The sequence below is a fragment of the Chinchilla lanigera genome, unplaced genomic scaffold, assembly GCF_000276665.1.
Source record: "Chinchilla lanigera isolate Chin_1 unplaced genomic scaffold, ChiLan1.0 scaffold00013, whole genome shotgun sequence".
Taxonomy (NCBI): domain Eukaryota; kingdom Metazoa; phylum Chordata; class Mammalia; order Rodentia; family Chinchillidae; genus Chinchilla; species Chinchilla lanigera.
The window spans coordinates 16383180-16402248 of NW_004955414.1; the positions used below are offsets into that span (position 1 = coordinate 16383180).

General features: G+C 53.8%; 1 protein-coding gene across 1 annotated transcript in view; it reads left to right on the plus strand.

Moving 5' to 3' along the window:
- The window catches only part of Gdpd5 (glycerophosphodiester phosphodiesterase domain containing 5), a gene marked incomplete in the record, with an annotated part of 93332 nt that overhangs the window by 60475 nt on the left and 13788 nt on the right, over positions 1-19069 (plus strand). Inside the window, 6 exon segments of the mRNA XM_005379889.2 lie at positions 7724-7827; positions 11133-11226; positions 11773-11832; positions 17853-17951; positions 18255-18348; positions 18723-18868. Coding sequence (XP_005379946.1) covers positions 7724-7827; positions 11133-11226; positions 11773-11832; positions 17853-17951; positions 18255-18348; positions 18723-18868 — 597 coding nt within the window.

Genomic DNA, 19069 nt, shown 5'->3' on the forward strand with positions numbered 1-19069 from the left:
CCTCTTACCTCGCCCAAAAATAAATTCCAGATGGATGAAGAAGGTTTTTTTTTTTTCTTTCTTTCTTTCTTTTTTTTTTTTTTTTTTTTTTTACTATTTTTAAACGTTTTCTGTACTTAGAAAGCACATATTTATCAAGAGGATTCAAACAGCTTGGGATGATATAAAGCAAAAAAAAAAAATTCTAGTTCTCATGCTTTAGAGACCAGGCTTTCAAGCCCCTCTCCACATACCTGACATGCAGATGCATCTCTGGGGGCAAAGGGAACAGCCACAAAGTGAATGGTGGAGGAGGAGCTCAAGAGCTCACTCTACCTATGTGAGTTCTGATCTTAGGCAACCTTCCTTAAAGCCAATACCAAAGTCAGACCCGATGAAGGAGGTCAAGTGTGGTGGTGCATACATGTAATCTCCCTCTGGGAGGCTGAGGCAGGAAGATTGAAAGTTTGAGCCCAACCTGGGCAACTCAGCAACTTAATATGACCCTGTCTCAAAACTAAAAAAAATAAGAAGACTTAGGGATGTAGTTCAGTGTAAATGCCCTGGGTTCAATCCCCAGTACTACAAAAAATAAGCAAACAAACACACCCAAAAACACTGGGCCTGGTGGCATAGGCTTATAATCTCAGCACTTTGGGAGGCTGAGCCAGGAGGATTGCAGTTACAGGGCCAGTGTGGGCAATGTAGTGACTTACCAAGACTCTGTCTCCAAAATAAAAATAAAAGTAATAAATTTAAAAAGTTAAGGAAAGAAGGATAGATCTAACTACAGGATGATTTAAATTTTTACACAAAAAGCATGGCAAAATTAATCCCCATGGTAAAAATAGAAAATATGTACTATATGTACAAAGGTCAGTGCACTTATATAGAGAAACCCTTTATAAGAGCATAGGAAAACAAGCCAGTTTCACAACAAAATTGTCTGGTTGTACCCCCAGCTCCCCACCTCTGTCTAGATGGAGGCTTCCCAGCCTTGTCCTTCCAGCTGTGCTGCAGATGTCTCCATACTCCCCTCCTCCCACGACAGGCGGCATTAGGCCTCTGCACTCCCACGCATCCTTTGCTTGCACCACTCTCACTCACCCCCAGGACTGGAGTCACCTTTGGCCACTCAGTAACCACTGTGGGTTGGTCAGGATGGCTTGATTTATCTCCAGGTGACCAAAGCCCGTCAGGGTTGGCCTGGAGAAGGGCTTAGCACACCTGTGCGGAGTGACTGGCAGGACCATGAGGCTGTGGAGTAGGGACACTGGAATTTAGTTTGGTGTGGGGTATGAGGTAGGGATCTACTTGTATTTTTCACTAGTGGATGGCCACATGTCCCAACACTATCTGCTAAATTCTCTATCATTTCTTCGCTAATTTGCTGATATACTACTAATCCTCTATGTTTCTAGGCTATTCTCCTACTTCGGATATCAGTTTCTCCTATTCTTTTTGAACCATTAGAAGATAAGGCGAGATGATGCAACCTTCTGAAATCTTGACTAAATTTCTTGACTAAATCTCTGCCTAAAATTCTAGTGGCCTCTAGTACTGCATGGGACTCAGTATGACCTTGCTCCTCTGAGCCTGTTTCTTCTGTGACCAGACAAGGATAATTACATGTCCTGCTCCTTGTTCCTCTGAGCCAGTTGGAGATGGGGGAGGCACCCAGACTGGCTGTGAATTCCGGCTGCACCCATTATATTTGCCCTTTATGACCTTAGGCCAGTCACTTCCACTCTCTAGGCCTCAGTTTCCTCAGACTATATTTCTGCTGTGCAGGTCTCTGGAGAAGATGAGATGGAGAATTCCCCACCCGTGCTGTAAAGTGTTCACACAAGACCCTGACCTCACAGCCAGGGGTGCAGCCTCTGAGGAGCACCGAGTAGCTGCATACCAGGGCCTTCCTCCTCCCTCAGTGCCAGCTGCCAGGGTCACAGCCTGTAGAACTAGACCTGAGCTCTGTGTCGGGCTGCCCATGCCATCTACCCTGGGCCGGGGGCAGGTGATCAAGCTTGCTGTCCTCAGCAACCAGAGAAAAGTTTGATGTAAAAAAAAAGGGGAGGGAGAAAACTTGATCACTGTCTTCACATAATTAAAGGGCTGTCAGATGCAAATGATAATTATAGGAAGGACGGTGGATCTGGAGACTCACAGCTTACATCTGTAATCGAGTTGAGCTTGGCAGCCCAACTATGAGGTGGTGGTGATGTCATCCCTGCGAACAGAAGAGGAAGCTGAGGTCTAGATGCTGAGTGCTTGGCCCACAGCCACACAGCCAGGGGGTAGAAGGGCCCAGATTAAATAAAGCCCAGCTCTACTCCCTAGCCGTTTGACCCCAGTGCTGCTTGCTGTTTTGGCCGGAGTTGTTCTGTGTGTTGTCAGAGAACCAACTATGGGACAGCAGTGGAGGAGCTGGACTTCAGCTGCACTTGAGAAGGGAGAGGATAGGACAGCGATTCCCTGGCTGGCCAATGCCAGATACATGCATGTGAGTTAGTGCTCTACACAGCATGCCAGGACTGCTGTCTCCATCCCAAGAGTGGAATGCAAGGACTCAGAGAAGAGAAATGTCTTCCCCAAGGTCACTCAGCAGCAGCCAGCCTGGGACTCAAACCCATTGTTGCTAAGCTTCTAGACCCACCTGCCTACCAGGCTGGGGGTCTTGGAAGAGCTTTGGGGCAGAGTAACAGGCTGCCTCTTGAGGGAACCGCATTCCCATAGCTACTGAAGTCTCTGGCCTGGGTGACAGGCAGTGGGACAGGAGGTGAGCGGGACAGCTCGGCTCCAAGTGTCTATGATTCTGAGAGTTTGTGGTATTGCCAGGGTGGGGCTGGCAGCTCCTGCCCAGGTGCTGTCTTGACACCAGAGTTCAGACTCCACCATCTGTTTCAGGACCTGGGGGACATGCTTCATACACTGTGGGGTCCTAGATTGGGGCAACAAGCTAGAGTGAGAGGGGGCAAGTAGTGAATGGCAGCCGCACTAGCGGGGCATCGGCACCCTGGCAGCAGTGCCCACATTATAGGGTTGGGGTTTGTGGCCGCAGTCCTGTTCTGTGACTGTGAGCCCCACTGCTAATAAGAGAGCTCTGAGGTAGGAAAGGCAGGACAGAGACAGGAAGGGGTGAGGAGAGGGTGACCAACCTCTGCAGGCAGGAGAGAGAAACATCCACCCACGGTGAGCTTGGCTCAGTTAGAATGGAGGGTCTCAGCACTTGCAGGGTTAGGGCAGGAATGGGGAGGAGGTGCGGCAGAGCTCATGAAACTGAATGATGTTGCCTCTGGGGTTTTCCATCACAGCCTCCGTCCCCCTGGGGTGCAGTACCCTACCCAGCCACAGCCAGGACTCTCTGGAGTGTGGTGTGGTGTGGAGCTTGGGGTGCTGGGCACACACACTCTAAGTAAGCTGCTGCTAGCTGCTTTCCCCATGTCAGCCACTCAGGAGGAGTCTCCAGCGTGCTCCTCCTGCTGCCAGCTACCACTGGATGTGCCCAGGAACTACTCAGCCCCACCAGGGACAGCCCCTCAGCCCTAGCCTGGCTCAGACTTTATCCTGCTCTCTGGCGGCTGACAGGGCTATGCAAGGAAGGAGGTTTGGGTGCCATGAAATTTCCCTTGGTTCCCTGGGACGCCTGGCCTGACTGTGGGGACATCCGGGCTTGAACAGTGGCCCTGTCCACTTGGTAGCCCTGAAGCATCGCTGTATCACAGTCATACACATCCCTTCCTCTGTTCTTCATACCACATTCCAGCACCACTTTGTGTCCCAGCATGATGCTGACCCAGAAATATCTCAGGCCCTCCTTGCCCTGAAGGAGTCTACAGCCCAGAGATTATCCCTTCATTGCCCCTACCTACCGTGTGATGCAAAGCCCATCAGCTCACTTAACTGCATCCCTCTGGGGCAGGAGTTACTCTTCCCACTGCACAGGTGGGAAATCCAAGACTCAGAAGCTAAATGACTCGCTGCAGTGACACAGCATGGTCTTTGGAGGTCACTCTCTTCCCATCTCCACAGCTGAGCGGGACCTGAAGGTCAGTTGGTGGGTACCATGCGTCAGTGAAGGGTACTCAGGGAAGGGTCTGGCAGCGGGGGGGAGACAGAAAGGCTTCCAAGAGGAGCAAGAGGTTTGGCCTGGGATGGGCCCTGACAGAAAGAAGGGTGAAATCCAAGCTGGGCCTCGGATAGCCCTATGGGGTCCCAGAGGCCAAAGACCAGTTCAAGGGGGCCAGCTCAGGGCTGCTTCTGGTCAGGATTTCTGGTCTCCCCACTCTTCTCCCACTTGGTGACCTCTCTGACCTGCCCTCACCCATGCTGAGCCTTTGTGCAAGTGAACAAAAAGTGCTCCTTCTGCCACTTGAGTGCCATCTGCAGGAACTGTCGTTATAAATCTGCGCACGTGTGGTGACCATGATGTGACGTTTCTTAGTGCAGTGTGGTGTGGTGCATACCTTGCATAGGCATACACAGTGACCTGGAGCTTGGGGTGCTGGGCACACACACTCTAAGTAAGCTGCTGCTAGCATTGTGCTGACTATGAGAGCTGGGGAAGCAAGTGAGTTGTGACCTCCCTGGTGTGGCGGTCAGGCCACACTTCCCAGGATGAGGGCCAGATTAGCAGGTAAATGGGTGGAGTGGACACAGGCCTTTGCTACTGTAATAAACCCTGACAGGACCATGCAGGCTGCTGGGAGCCTCTTTATCAGTGGAGCTGCTTATAGGCCACTTCCCCTCACAGTTCCTCAACTGGCCCTTTCTTGCAGACACTCTTCCTCTGATTGTTCGTAGTGTAAACCTCACTGCCTCCCTCCCTCTCATCCCCCTGCACAGGCTCCGTGTGGCCTGTGGCCTGTGGCCTGTGGCCTCCACCTCCCAAAGACATTAATCCCTAGGCCCCTAACCCCAGCTCATGCCCCATTCTGAACATGGAGTTCCTAGTTCCTTGTTGCTAAGGCCCTTGTCTCCTCCCTGTCATGCCTGGGTGTCTCACCCACCTGGTGACTCCAGTTTGTTACCCTGGCAGTTGCCAGGAACAGGGCGTGCAACCGCTCATTCTTTTTTTTTTTGAGACAGGGTCTCATGTAGTTCAGACTGGCCTTGAACTCACAATGTAGCCCAGGCTGTCCTTGAATTCTTGGTGATTTCCTGCCTCAGCCTCCTCAGTGCTGGGATTACAGGGGTGCGGCACCATGCCCTGCAGAACCTCTCATTCTTGCCCTGTCCCGCCCCACTGTGAGGATCTGGCCTAGGGACGACGGTAGCCCATGGAGCACAGGATTCCTGGCTGCTCTGGGATTCCTGTACTCTTTCCCGCCACCTGTCAGCACGGCCCACATCCCTCATCATACCGCAGCACAGGACATCTTCACACAACCTGCAGCAAATTCTCTGTTCCTCTTGACCTCTACGCTTCTTGTCTGGGAGCCCCTCATCCTGGGGTGAGTCCCCCGCTCACTGGCCCTTGCAGAGCCTTGTCTTCTGAACATACCTGCTGGGACAGCCATCCCTGCGGACAGGTGGCCATCCAGCATGGTAGCTGTGTCCATGGAGGACTGACTATACACTCTGTGGTAAAATCTGTGGGTTGGCATACTCATGCCAGAGTAGGAGAAAGGGCACTTCCCCACCCACAAGTTCGTTACCAACTCTTGATTTCCTGTGCCTCCCGGGAATATGAAGCTGCCCAGCTTTCAGTGTGCGTCATGTAGAACAGGCAGACTGCCCTGCAGAGTTAGTCCTGGAACTGTGGGCTCTGTGCCAGGCCTGAGGGGTGCAAGGGGCGGTGGGAGTCACCCCAGGATGGCCTCAGGGAGGAGGAGCCTCTGCAGGGAGGAGGAAGTGCCTGAGGGGCCAGAGGGTGGTGCAAAGGCCCAGACTTGACCTAGCTGTTTGGGAGCTGCAGGCATGATGCAGGTGTGGCGCTGCAAGTGCAGAGGTTGGGCTGGGCCAGGTCAGAGTGGGCCCTGGGGTCTGCCAAGGAGCTCAGGCCATTGGGAGTTCATGCCTGGTCATGACATGATCAGAGGGGAATCACTGCGGGAACGTGGCTCACTCATTGGGAGACCCAGATAATAAAGTTGGTCTGGACCTGCCTGGTAGACTGCAGGAAACAGAACTATTAGGAGCAAATAAGGATTGGATGAGCTGGGGCTGGACATATAGCTCAGCGGCACAGCGCCTGCCTGGCAAGTGCAAGGTCCTGAGTTTGATTCCCAGCACAAACAAAAAAAAATTGCAAAAAAAAAGAATTGCACAAGCTGGATATGGTGGCACACACCTATGATCCCAGCGCTTGGGAGGCTGAGGCAGGAAAACTGCAGTGAGTTCAAGGCCCACCTAGACTACATAGTGAGACCCTGTCTCAAAAAAACAAAAGACAAAGCAAAATAAAAAAAAATGGACACAACAGGAGAGACTCTTTGAAGCACTAGATCTGGGGCACCAGACCAGCGAGGTCGGGGTTGGAGGTAGTAGAGGAAAGGTGCTGCCTCAGACCTGGCAGCGTGGGCCAGCTCTGTGGCCTGGCCGCAGGAGGCGGATGAGCCTTCACCCTTCTCTGCTCCCCTCACAGCCTCCAACATTCTCTGGTGGCTCCCAGGCTTCAGCCCCGCCAGACAGGCACAGGCCCGCCCTGCTCCCAGCCCATTTCTCTATTCCTGGCCAACATGGGCTTCTGTGCCCAGAGCTAGAGCTTAGGCCAATCCGTGTCCAGGTGGGGCAGACTCAAGAGGCCTACTCTCCCAGAACCATCCTACCCTGGCGTGCTGGAAGACCTGAGCTTCAGAGGACTGTTGCTTTTGCATCTCTGCTAGGTACAAGGTGAGCCTTGCTCTGCATATGACTGGTAGTGGCAGCTGGGGAACAGGGCTGCTGGTGTGGGCCGAGTTATCACAGGGCTGAGGGTCCTCTCCTGCATGCTGGAGAGAAGCAAGGGATGCTTGTGGATGTGCTGCTTCCCAGGCATCCTCCTGAGTGCTTGGCTTGTATGGTCTCATTTAGTTCTCAGGGCAACTTCAAGGTGTAAGTGCTACTGGATTCATTTCACAGAGGAGAAAACAGGGACGGAGAGGCTGAATAACCCACCTGAGGCTACAGAGCTCTTTAGTGGGGGACAGGCATTTGCAGTTCCAGAGAGCCTGGCTGCAGACACCACGTTTAGCCTCTCCACTGAGGTGTCTGCGCGGTGTGGGACAGAAGGGTTCTGGGCAGTAAGAGAACTTTTCCTCCTCTTCTTGCACCTTCCCACTCTCAGTCATACATACTTTGTTTGTTTGGGCTTTTTCTTGTTTTTTTCCGGTACCCGGAATTGAACTCACGACCTTGCACTTGCCAGGCAGGCACTGTGCTGCTGAGCTAAATCCCCCAGCCCTCTCAGTCATACATACTAATGGAGTAGAAGCAGGCTCAGTCCCTGTTCTGGTGGGGACCATCGTCAGAATGGAGACCAGCACACACTGAAAAGGCCTCGGGCTGCAGCTGCAAGAGGACGTCCCTGGGGTGGACCCCTGGTTCTGTTTGTGGCTCTCCACTGTTTTGTGACTTGGGCTCTGTGATGTTGGACAAGTTACTTCCCCACTCTGTGCCTTAGTTCCTTATTAGTACACAAAGGGCAATAATCCTGCCTGGTAAATTTGGGTACAAAGGAGGAGAGGGGAGATTCCTGGTTGGGGTTGGTGATGGCCTGAGAGACCTCCCTGACCACCTTGACCCCTCCGGCCCTCTGTTCTTCCAGTGGGAGCGTCTTTGGTTCCTGCTGCTCACCTTCACCTTCGGCCTCACGCTCACCTGGCTCTACTTCTGGTGGGAAGTCCATAACGACTACGATGAATTCAACTGGTAAGTGGGCTAGGGCTCCCCGCATCCAGTGGATGGGACCTGGGGACTCGCATTTGAGCCTCTTCCCCAGGTTGGCTAGGGGGCTCTGCTACCATCTCTCTCTGCAGCCAGAGCAAGGCCACCCTGAGCTTCCATCCTGCCTACTTGCAGGGTTTGGGAGACTTCTCAGGGGAGTCAGCTGGGGAATGGGCCTTAAAGGATGGCTGGCCTGGGCCTTGAGACCTTGGTGCCCTGGAGTCCCTGAATGTTTGCAAAGGGGGCTCATTCTGCAGTGTGGCCTGAAGAGGCAGGAGCAGAAGCACTGAAGAGATGCACAGGCACCTCCCCGGTGCCACACCGTGGAAACGAGTGAGAGATGGGGCTGCACTCAGTTGGACTGGGACCTCTTACTCACTTTGTGGACAAGAACTCCAAGGCCCAAACCTGGGCATGGTGGCACATGCCTATAATCCCAGTACAGGAGGCTGAGGCAGGAGGATCACTATGAGTTCAAGACAAGCCTGGGCTACATTGTGAGTTCAAGGCCAGTCTGAGCTACATAGCAAGACCCTGTCTCAAAAAAAAAAAGAAAAAGAAAAGGAAAAAAAAATCTCCAGGGCCCGGAGAGACCAAAGCCTTGGCAAAGGAGTGGCCCCTGATCCTAGGCTTCCTGGGCAGGGCTGGCAGATGATGCTACAGTCTGGGACGATTCAACCATCTCTGTGGGCAGCTCAGGTCCAACAGCAGGGCTTTTGGAGGCAGGTACCTGGGGCAGGAGGGCACTGTCTCTTCCTCTTTCCTTTCCATTGCCTGCCTTTTGTTAAGCAGTGAAAGGCCATGGGACGAGGGCAAGGACCATAGGTGCTTGTCGGAAGCCTTTCTTTGACAGCTTTGGAGACTGAGCCCCAGGTCACACAGCCAGGTGGGGGCAGTTAGAGCTTGGAAGCCAGACCTGCTCCTCCCTATCCTATGTTGATCAGAAGTGCATCCGTATGCTCTGCACCTCTCTCTTCCTCTGTAAAATGGGTTAAACTGACCTCACCAGGTCATGCTGCAGGGAAAATGGGATGAGGGACACGGGAGGGCTCAGAGCTGTACCCACACGGGAGGGCTGCTTCCTGGGAGAGCAGGTCTCCAGCTGGAAAGTGGCTATGATAGAAGGGTGTGGGGTTCCTAGGACTCAGATTCTGATAGACCATGGTTTGGGGATTCTGTGAGAATCCTAAGACTGTGTAGGGGACATGGAGTCAAGTGTCCACTTTCTGCAGCACCAGGCTATGCCACCATCATAAACAAGCACAATAAAGGATGTGCTCCTGTCCTGCTCCTGCCCCACAGTAGCCCAGCAAAATGAGCTGAAGTCCAGCCAAGTCCCAGAGGTGGCCTCTGGTCTTTATTAAATACCATAAATCAATTATTCATTCCTGTAGGTGTTCAGAGCTCAGGTACTATTGTGAGCAATGGGAATATTCCTACTGTTTCTTGATGGCAGACCCTGGATAGTTCTGCTGAACTGGAACATAATATGATACCCGTGGGGAAATTGAGGCCCAAAAAGGGACAGGGCTCATCCATGGCCATATGATCAATCAGGGCCAAAAACACATATTGAGGGCAGTCTGAAGAGAACAAAGCTCAGGGAGGTTAAATAGCCTTCACACAGTCGCACAGTGAGATGCCGACAGATCTGGGGCAGGGACTTGAGCCTGGCTGATGTATCGTGTTGTCCGCGCAGCTACCCCATGCTCCCAGAGGGAGCTGCCTGTCACGGAGAGACTCGTCAGAGGACAGGTGCTCGCCTTGTCAGGGAGGCTGCGAGGAAAGGCCTGCCTGGGGACCTAGGGAGATGCCAGGGACCTGTAGCTGCTCGGCCTGTCACCTCAGTTTCCTAGGGGCTTGGTCTTGGGGTTCAGGAGGACCTACCCTGGCGTTCGTGGTCTCAAGAGTGTCTGGGGTTAGCCCATGCAGTAGAAAGATGTGAACCAGACCCAGCAGGGCAGTGGGGTGGGGTGGAGGAAGACAGGGAGGGTGTCTGGCTGCTGCTTCCCTGTGGGGCTCCTTGCCAGAGTCATTGCACGGAAGAGACAATGGGACCAGAGCATCTCTCAGGAGTAGTTACAAGTGAATTTCAGTTTCCCCAACTATGCAGTGAGGTCACCCTGGACCCTTGAGTGTGAGGACCAGGGCGTGGGGTAGGGGAGGCAGATGCCCCACAGGGTTCTCCTGGAGTCCCCTCCCAGCCTTCTGCCAAGGCCCAGGATGGTAGCAGGCTGACACGGCCTGGTGCTGGCTCAGATTCTGTAACAGCCGTGAGCAAGTTCTGCCTCTTCTGAGCCTCCATTTTCATAGTTGTGCAAGGAAGAGATGAGTGGTTCTGTCTTGGTGGAGAGCAGCTGGGTGTATCTGTCGGGAGCCTTCAAAAGTTCGCTCCCTTTGACCTCAGTCTATTTGTAGGAATGCTATAATTCTGCTAATAGGAATCTAGCCTAAGGGAATACTCAGAACTATAAAAGGTATGTACAGGTTTTTCAGTTTTGTGTTGTCCTAAGAGAGAATGCTTGGAAGCTATGAAGTGCCATTGATAGGAAGCTGACTCTATAAGGTGCGTGAAGTCAATCTTCCACATGGCTGTTTTTCAGAAGCCACGTTTCCTCAGCACTTTTACTGACATCAGTAAAAACTTGTGTTGAGAGTTTTTTCAGTAGTTGCCCCATGCCTTACCCCCACCCCCATCCTCTCAAAACCCTCTGAAGGGCATTCTGTTCCTATCCCCATCCTACAGAGGGGGATACTAGGACACTGTTACATTGTACCTATCCCAAGATGTGTTTTCACATTTCACACTGAAATCAAGATGAGTGTCATGACCACGGACATCTAGGAATTGGTGAATCCCGTCGCTTCCGCAAGGCCCAGCAAGCCAGTAAGAGGCAGGGGGGAACCCGAGTCCATTGTGTGTGTCTCACCCAAAGCCGTGCTCCTGGAACCCGCTCACTCATGTGCACTGGGGTCCCAGCTCTGCTGTTCACACAGATAGGCATGTGGGGCCCACAGGAAGACTGTCTAGTGTGGTCTTGGTAGCAGCTACTTCTGGGGAGTAGAATTGTTTTTCTCTTGATGCTCCTTGGGTGCCAGGTGTCTGCCTGGCACAAGGACTGATGATGAGGGACTGCCAAGTGGGACTACTTCCCACTATGGGATGGCCAGAGCCCAGGCCCTGTGCCCAGCCTGTGGTCTGCAGCTGTGTGAGAGCCTAGACCATCCAGGTTCCCGGGCTAGTTAAGTGGCCTTCGGGGAGATTTGACCTCATCCTTCTCCTCCTGCAGGTACCTCTACAACCGCATGGGCTACTGGAGCGACTGGTCCGTGCCCATTCTTGTGACCACAGCCACTGCCTTCACATACATTGCAGGCCTCCTGGTATGTGGGGCTGTCCCAGAGGTCAGGTGGCCTTGCTCCCGGGGGAGGGAGACTTGACCAGTGATGGGCTATTGGAGGGTCCTGCTCTGGCCTAAATAGGAAGCTGACATTGGTGCAGCTCTGAGGCCTGTCTTCTCCAGGGTGCCAGTCGCCCCCCAGCTACCTCCTCGAGCCCAGCAAGAGCCATCCCAGCTCCTACGTCCCCTTGCATGCTGCCTTTTCCGGGAACTCTGCTGATATTCTCCTCATGGAGACTTGGGCCCGCCCCTTTCTGGTCTGGGACTCTGTGGAGCCAGGGCTCAAACCTATTTCAGAATCCCAACACTTGATGAATTAGGTTGGACATTCAAGTGCAGCAGGTCCAGTGACCTCTTGAGGGACAGATCGCAGAGGAGTCCAGAGGCCTGGTATAACCCACAAGGAGGCCAGGCCTGGGCTGGGCTGGACTGGGCTGAGCTGGGCATTCCCATCCCATCACCTTGTGACTGTTCTGGGTCAGGCTGGTCACACACGGGGTCTGACTGCCACCCTGGGGCCCCTCCTCAGGTGCTGGCACTATGTCACATCGTCGTGGGGCAGCAGATGAACCTGCACTGGCTGCACAAGGTAAGGGCTGCTGCGGGGGCAGGAGGGGAAGGGGCTGGAAGCCACACAGTAGAGGAGGATGCCACCCCCCTCCCGATCCTGGGATCCTGGCTGTAACTGCCCTGACGGTGCACAGCGCACCTTCCCTGTGTACCGGGCACTGTCCTCACAGCCTGGCCTGTGTTCACTCATGTACCCTCACAGCAGCCCTGTCTGTGGTGTAGGAGCTGTCACCATCCCATTTTTCAGATGGAAAAGCTGAGGTACAGAGAGGTTAAGTACCTTGCCCCAGCTCTCCCAGTTTATAGTGGAGGGTCTCGGATTCCAGCCCCCGAGCCACATGCTGAGCCGGCACAGTTCATGACTCCTCTTCTAGCCCTGGCCTGCTGGGGCCTCACATTTCACTCTCGTCTTTGTTCTTCACTGAGGTCTTTGTAAAACTCTAACCCGGTCACATCATTTCCTTAAAGCCTCTTCCCGTGGCTCCCAGGGTGACCCAGACTCCCCCACCCGCTGTGGTCTGGCTCTGCCAAGATCTCCCTGCTCCTGTCGTGGAACAATCACCTCCGCTTCTGCAGCACGAGCCATCTCCAGCCCTCCCGGCATGCCTGCTTCTTCTCCGCTTTTAGCCCCTGGCTCTTGTGCCCCCTCTCTCCGTGGACTCCTACCTTGTTACTCCTCCCGTCTGCACAGCCTTCTCGCCCCGGGCTCCCAGCCCCTGTGGCCTCCCCTGCTACATTTCTGAGCATCCGTGTTTTTAATGTCCATGTGGCTCCCCGTCTCTAACCTGTTCTGGTCTGGTGCTCCTTGCAGGCTACAATTGTCCCGACACTCTTCCATCCCTGCACCTCACCCAGGGCCAGGCCCACACTTAGAGGTGCTGAGTGTGGGTCTCTAGCACCGCTCTGGGTGGCAGGGGCACAAAGGTGGTGCAAACCTGACCACAACAGCCCTCTCTCCCAAGAGCACTGAACCACAGCAGAGGGCTGAGTCATCTCTGTTCCCAGAGCTGGGCCTGGGGTGGACGTGCCATTTAGGAAGGGGCAGAAATGTTCAGAATGATCGTTAGCCCATGAAATGGGGTCAGAGTGACTCCAAAGGGAAGAGCTCACTCCCAGCCGGAAGTGGGGCAGGGGTCAGGAGGAGGAAGAGGGACTGTGAGCTTGGGCTGGGCTGTGTGGAGGAGGAGGCACCTGTGAACAGCTGCGGGTATGGGAGACAGGGCAGGCTCTGAGTCGGTTACATAGGTCTGGAACGCAGGAGCCAGACCTAGGTACGTAAAGTCTTGCAGGGGTAGAGAGCAGCAAGCGGCTCCTGGCCCTGTCCCTCCTTTCTCTTGCTGGTCACTCTACCTTGAGGTCTCCTATAGGCTTCACGCTTCCCTCCATGAGGCACTTTCCTCTCCTGGCTGCAAAGCTGACACTTGAAAGGACTGTACCAGCTGGCACTCTGGGTGGGGCTGGCGCGTGCGGTGGTCACCTCCTGGGGCCATTGCCAGCTGTCAGCAGGCCAGGTCCCACCTACTGGATCCTAGTGAGGGGCCTATAGAGCCACCGAGCCAGCCGGAGGGGGTGGATCAGTGCAGGGAGTCACATCTCCTCCCCCCACTGCCAGCTCCTGGGGGCCAGGCGTGCTTTCCTCTGCCCCGGAACCTCCTGGAGGTCGCAGAGCCAGAGCTGACCATAGCAGGAGGGAGGACTGTCTAGGGTTCAATGGGTGCATTACTAAAGACTTGGAAGTTCCACGGTTGCATTCTGTTTCCAAACTTCTGTCACTGTATTCTAAAATTCTAAGGAATCTTTATTCTTTTGTTTGTTTAATTCATTTTTGACCATGTAATACACTGAGTTTTGGTCCGAAACTCAAAAGGCAGAAAAAAAGTATACATGAAAATCCCCCTGTTGTCTTTTCAGAGATATTTGAAGCCTATTTAGAAAATATACATAAAACATTTCTTTTTTCTTTAAACATGAATAGCCCAGGGGCTGGGGATTTAGCTCAGTGGTACAGCACCTGCCTGGCAAGTATGAGGTCGTGAGTTCAATTCCCGGTGGTGGGGGGGAAAGAAACTTGAATAGCCCAGCCCACCCCGTGCCCTGCCTTCTTAGCAAATGCTTCAGCGCCTCCTCCTTGGTTACACCGAGAGCACCACACAGGGGCCATCACTTGTGCCTGCTCCCTGCTCTGGACAGTCCCTAGTTCCTGAGGTGTCCAGCCAGTCCCCTGTGCATGACCCCAGTCAGCTGCTTTCTCAGTCCAGTTGCTTTCTCAGTCCTTCACCAGAGCAGTGTGACAGTGACCTAAGAGAGGAGTTTCTCAGTAAAGAATGTGTACTTTAATCATTTTGATCTTGCCAAATGGCCTCTTTGCCAAGTGTCACCAGTGAATGCATGCTTTCTTGGCAATGTATGACCGTGCCTATAAAAACATCCTCATTCGTACGGTGTCAGCTGATTTCTTCACCTTTGGCAATACCGTGGGTGATAGTGGTTCCTCACTATACTTTTAATTGGCATTTCTTATGATGAGTTACATTTGGGGCCCGGGGATATAGCTCAGGGACACAGCGCCTGCCTGGCAAGCGCGAAGTCCTGAGTTCAATTCCTGGTATCAAAAAAAAAAAAAAAAATGAGTTACATTTGGCATTTGTCACAGGACTGGATCATTTGTATTTTCTTCTCTAGCAACTGTCTCTTCGTATCTTTTGCCCTTTTTGCTGGGGGATTTGCTTTTTGCTTATTAATTTGCAGGAGCTCTTTCTAGATTTGGAAATGGGCCTCTTGGCTGATGAACTACAGACAGTCTCTCCTGGTTTGCCTGACTTTGCTTATTGTACTTGTGCCATAGGGATTTAAAAAATTACTAAGTACTTGAATATGTCACCTCTTTTCATTGCCCCCGGGTTTTTTGTCAAATCTGAGAAGATCTTTCCCACTCTAAGATTATATAAAGTTTTTCTGTGGCATTACTTGGTAATTCTATGTTTTTACTTCTTTTAAGATTGAAATGTTTCATCTTTCTTAGAAGTTATTTTGGGGTATGGTGTGATCCCGGCCTCTCCCCTCTTAATGGAGATGCCACTTTGATCAGACACTATACATTTTAACATGTTCAGAGCTACTTCTAAGCTTTTTGCTTACACTCATTTATCTCTCTGGTCTTATACCAGTATCATGCTACTTTGCAGACTGCAGTTTTATGGTATATTTTAATCATGACCTGTATTTTGAGTCCCTGGTTCCCCTGAGTCCTGAGGAGCAGAGAGGATGGAGATGCTCAGAGTGAGGGGAGGAGCCCTCTGGGCTGGGCCTGGGAGCTCCCTGGGGACCTCCCCCTCGCAGTCACGCAGAGCTCCTATCTCCCGGAATTCTGCCTCCGACCCAAAGTGAGCTTTCAGGAGAAGTTCAGGGCCAGGAAGTCACATCTCCTCCTCTCCTCACTGCCAGGGGGAAATTGAGGCTTTGTGGGAGGTAAACAGGAGACCCTGTCCCCAGCTGTCCCTTCTGACCACACCCACCACCCAGAGTCAGCTCAGATGCACCTTTTGGGGGTGCTGGTCCCAGCTCTCACCTCACAGACACCCTGAGCAGCCTTCACTGCTCCTGTCTGTCATTTCCTGCCTTCTCTGCTACAGAGGAGCAAGGCTCCTGAGGCCTGCACAGAAGAGGGTCTGTCGGTGACCCAGCCTGAGGCCAGAGAGGGCCACATGACAGGCCATGTTGATCTGGCCTGGTGCCTGTGCCTCTGATACAGGCTGGACCCACATCCCTGCCCACTGCCCCGCCACGTCCACATCATGAACCCTTCCCGTGAGTGAAGACCTCTCCTCAATGGCTGGGCCAAGCTGCACAGCTCTTCCCCCTGTGCAGCCTCTCACCCTCCAACAGCAGTTAGGAAGGAACAGTCTTCGCTCTGTTCTGTCCACTCTACACATAACCCTGTTCAGCTGAGGGCACTTCCATGTGGGTACAGCCTCGGTACTAAGCGCTTGGTACATTTTCTCATTTATCTTCCCCAAATTCCTTCCAGGTAGGCACTTACTGTCCCATGTCCCAGCTCAGGGAAGCTCCCTACAGAGGCTCCCCTCCCCTGTATGCATGGAGCCAGGATTTGGGCTAGGAGGTGACTCATGTGTCTCTTCACTTTGGGCCACTGTCTGTCATTGGGATCCTAGAGCCAGAGGCCAGATACCCCAAGAGGCCATCCTGTGTCACCACTGCAAGCCTAGGTTTCAACTGCTGCCTGGTTCTGAGCCCTAGGCAAGACTCATTGAATGAATGAATGAATGAATGAATGAATGAATGAATGAATGAATATCCCTTGTCCCCTCCACCCATCTTGTTGCTATCACAAACCATAGCCCCAGCAGGACAGAAAACCGAAAAACCACTAGCTCAGAGGAGGACCATGCTCTGTCTCCAGGCTCTTATCGCAGGGTTCATCCTCCCCGGTCAGATGTAGGAAACAACAGGGGCATGGTGTGGCAAGTCAGAGCTATATCACTGGCCCATGGACACAATGGCAGGAGGAAATCCCACGCAGAACATTCATAGTGCCGCCGAGCACTATGGTTACCACTGCAGCCACTATAAAACTCAGAGGTGATGAAATTTTAATTGTGTTAGGTTTACGAGGAACTGGCTTTATTGCAAGTATTTCCTCTGGCAGTTGCACACTCAGAACGACCCTTCAGGGATGCCTGCTGTCTCTTTGGCCACAGAGGGCAGATGTCTGGCGGGGAAGTGGGAGGAGAGATACAGCCTAGGTTTGGGAGGAGCCTGCCAGGGACTCCTCACCTCCCGGACTGCAGCCTGACTCCTGAGACAGGCAGAGGCTGTTGGCTTCTAGATCTGCTCCTTCTAAGCTGTGCAGCCAGGCAAGCAGGGATAGGACCTCATGAGGGATGTCAGGAGGATATGCCTGAGGACCACCCTGAAGTGCCCCCACAAACCCAGGACGCACTCCTGCATTGCCTTGTCACAGCCCATAAAGGCCCTCACTTTTCTCAGCCTTGTTAAGTGTTTCTTAGGGGGACACTTGTCTCCGTGAGAATGGGCTAAACTAACAAGTCTCTAAAGGAAAACTTAATCCCAGGCAAGAATTCATCTTTCCTGCCTGGTGTGGAGCAAATATGGGTAGGCCATGTCTCTGCCCTCCTGTCTAGAAAGTCCGCTCAGCCCTTGCTGCGTTGGTGGAAGCCTTCAGAATGCCGCTGCCGGGAAGAGGCTTTGCGGGAAGGGGTCGGGGCATGAAGACCCTGTTGGCAGAAGAGCTTGATGGAAGCGGGAGGCCAGCAGTGCCCTGGGGGGTGAATCTGGGAAGCCAGAGGGTCACGTGTGCAGGCTTGGTGGGTCTTCTGAAGGGTCGGGGCTTTGGGATGCTGGAGTAGAGGGTGGCTGGGCTGAGGGAGCAGGCCTGGAAAGGTGGGGAGGATAGGTAGGCAGATCCAGCACCCCAGGGGGATAGTGCTGGGAGCTGGGTAGCAGGAAACCTGAGCTTAGTTTCACTTAGTTGAAGTTCCAGGTGCCATCTGTTCCCAAAGAGACTTATGCCCCTGAAGAGTCCCCCTGGCCCTCTGTCAGAGCTGCGCTCCTGGTTTTCTGCCGGAGCTGCAGAAGGCAGCCCCGTGACACATCAGAAGCTGGAAGCCCGGAGGCTGGGATTGGTGAGCCTTGGAGACAGAGCCAGAGGGCAGAGCCCTATGTCATCCCTCACCTCTGCGGGAAGTGCCACAGAGTGGCCCAGGGAGAGCCCTTTCCAGCCTCATCTCTCATCTCTTCTCTCCACCTTTCCCTCTCTTTTGCTCTGTCCTTCCTCTCCGACTTGGCCTGCCCCTCTGCCTCTGGCTGTCCTCTCGCTGTCCCTGGCTGCCCTTCAGCCCATGCCAACCAGTTTCCCTCCTCCCCCTACCCTGCTTCACCCACCTTTCCTGCTCCAGGTCTCCCTGTGTCTAACTCCTGGACTGCCTTGTCCTCTTTCTCAGATAGAATGGCGCCCCTCACACCTGCTCTGACCCGCTCTCTGCTGCTTCCCCCTTCCAGATTGGGCTGGTGGTCATCCTGGCCTCCACGGTGGTGGCCATGTCAGCAGTGGCCCAGCTGTGGGAGGATGAGTGGGAGGTGCTGCTGATCTCCCTGCAGGTGAGTGGGGACGGAGGTGGGGAGACCACTTCCCCAGCACCCTTGCCGCAAGCAGTGCCTTCTACTACTCCTGCTTCTCCACACCCAGGCCTAGAAAGGGGAAGGGAAGGGTCCAAAGCCACACAGCAGGTGAGAGGCAGGGAAGACGCTACAACCCAGGGTCCCTGGATTCCCGGCATTCTCAGCTCATGAATGGGGAAGAGGTTGCCTGCCTGTGGGAAGGGGTGGACTATGGGTGTGCTGGTGATCTGATTTGGGCAGGGGTAGGAGTCCCAGGACCTTCCTGCCTTCTCCCATATGCAGGGCACGTCGCCGTTCCTGCACTTGGGAGCCCTGGCTGCTGTCACGATGCTCTCCTGGATTGTGGCAGGACAGTTTGCCCGCGCAGAGCGGTCCTGTGAGTACCCTGTGGACTGGGTAGGGCCTGCCCTTCCTGCCCCCTGAGGTACCAAGGCCAGCTTGGCCCGCTCCCACTGGGACTTTACCTCGGTGGCTTGGGAATGAGGTGGGGCCTCTGAGCTCAGCATGGGCTGGCTCAGAGTGGCCACAGACGCCACTGAAGTATGCAGCCTCTGTCAGCCTCGAACTAGAGTCCTCCTCCGAGTGTCTATGTCTGTATGTGCGCGTGTGTGAACTGAAGCTGGGTCTGCCTTCCTACTGCGAGTGGCACAGACACCTGGTCCTGCATCCCACCCTGGCCATCCCAGACTTGTGGTTGGGCCTAGCAGGGGCCAAATGCCTCGCGACAGTGCTCACGGTCTGTGTCTACAGCTTCCCAGGTGACCATCCTCTGTACCTTCTTCACCGTGGTTTTTGCCCTCTACCTGGCCCCTCTCACCATCTCCTCTCCCTGCATCATGGAGAAAAAGGACCTGGGCCCAAAGCCCACCCTCATCGGCCATCGTGGGGCACCCATGGTGAGTGCCCCTCGGGATCCTAACAGACGGGGTGGGGTAGGTGCATCTGCCACTCGGGGGAAGAGTCTGCAGGCAAACGGGGGGTGGGGGACGTATTATTATAAAAACAAAAAACAAGCATTATTAGCTCTTTGGGGAGGATTGGTAGAAAGGCCTGGAGAGCCTGATCTCCCCTGCAGGTCCTGAAGAGCCCTGTAGGTG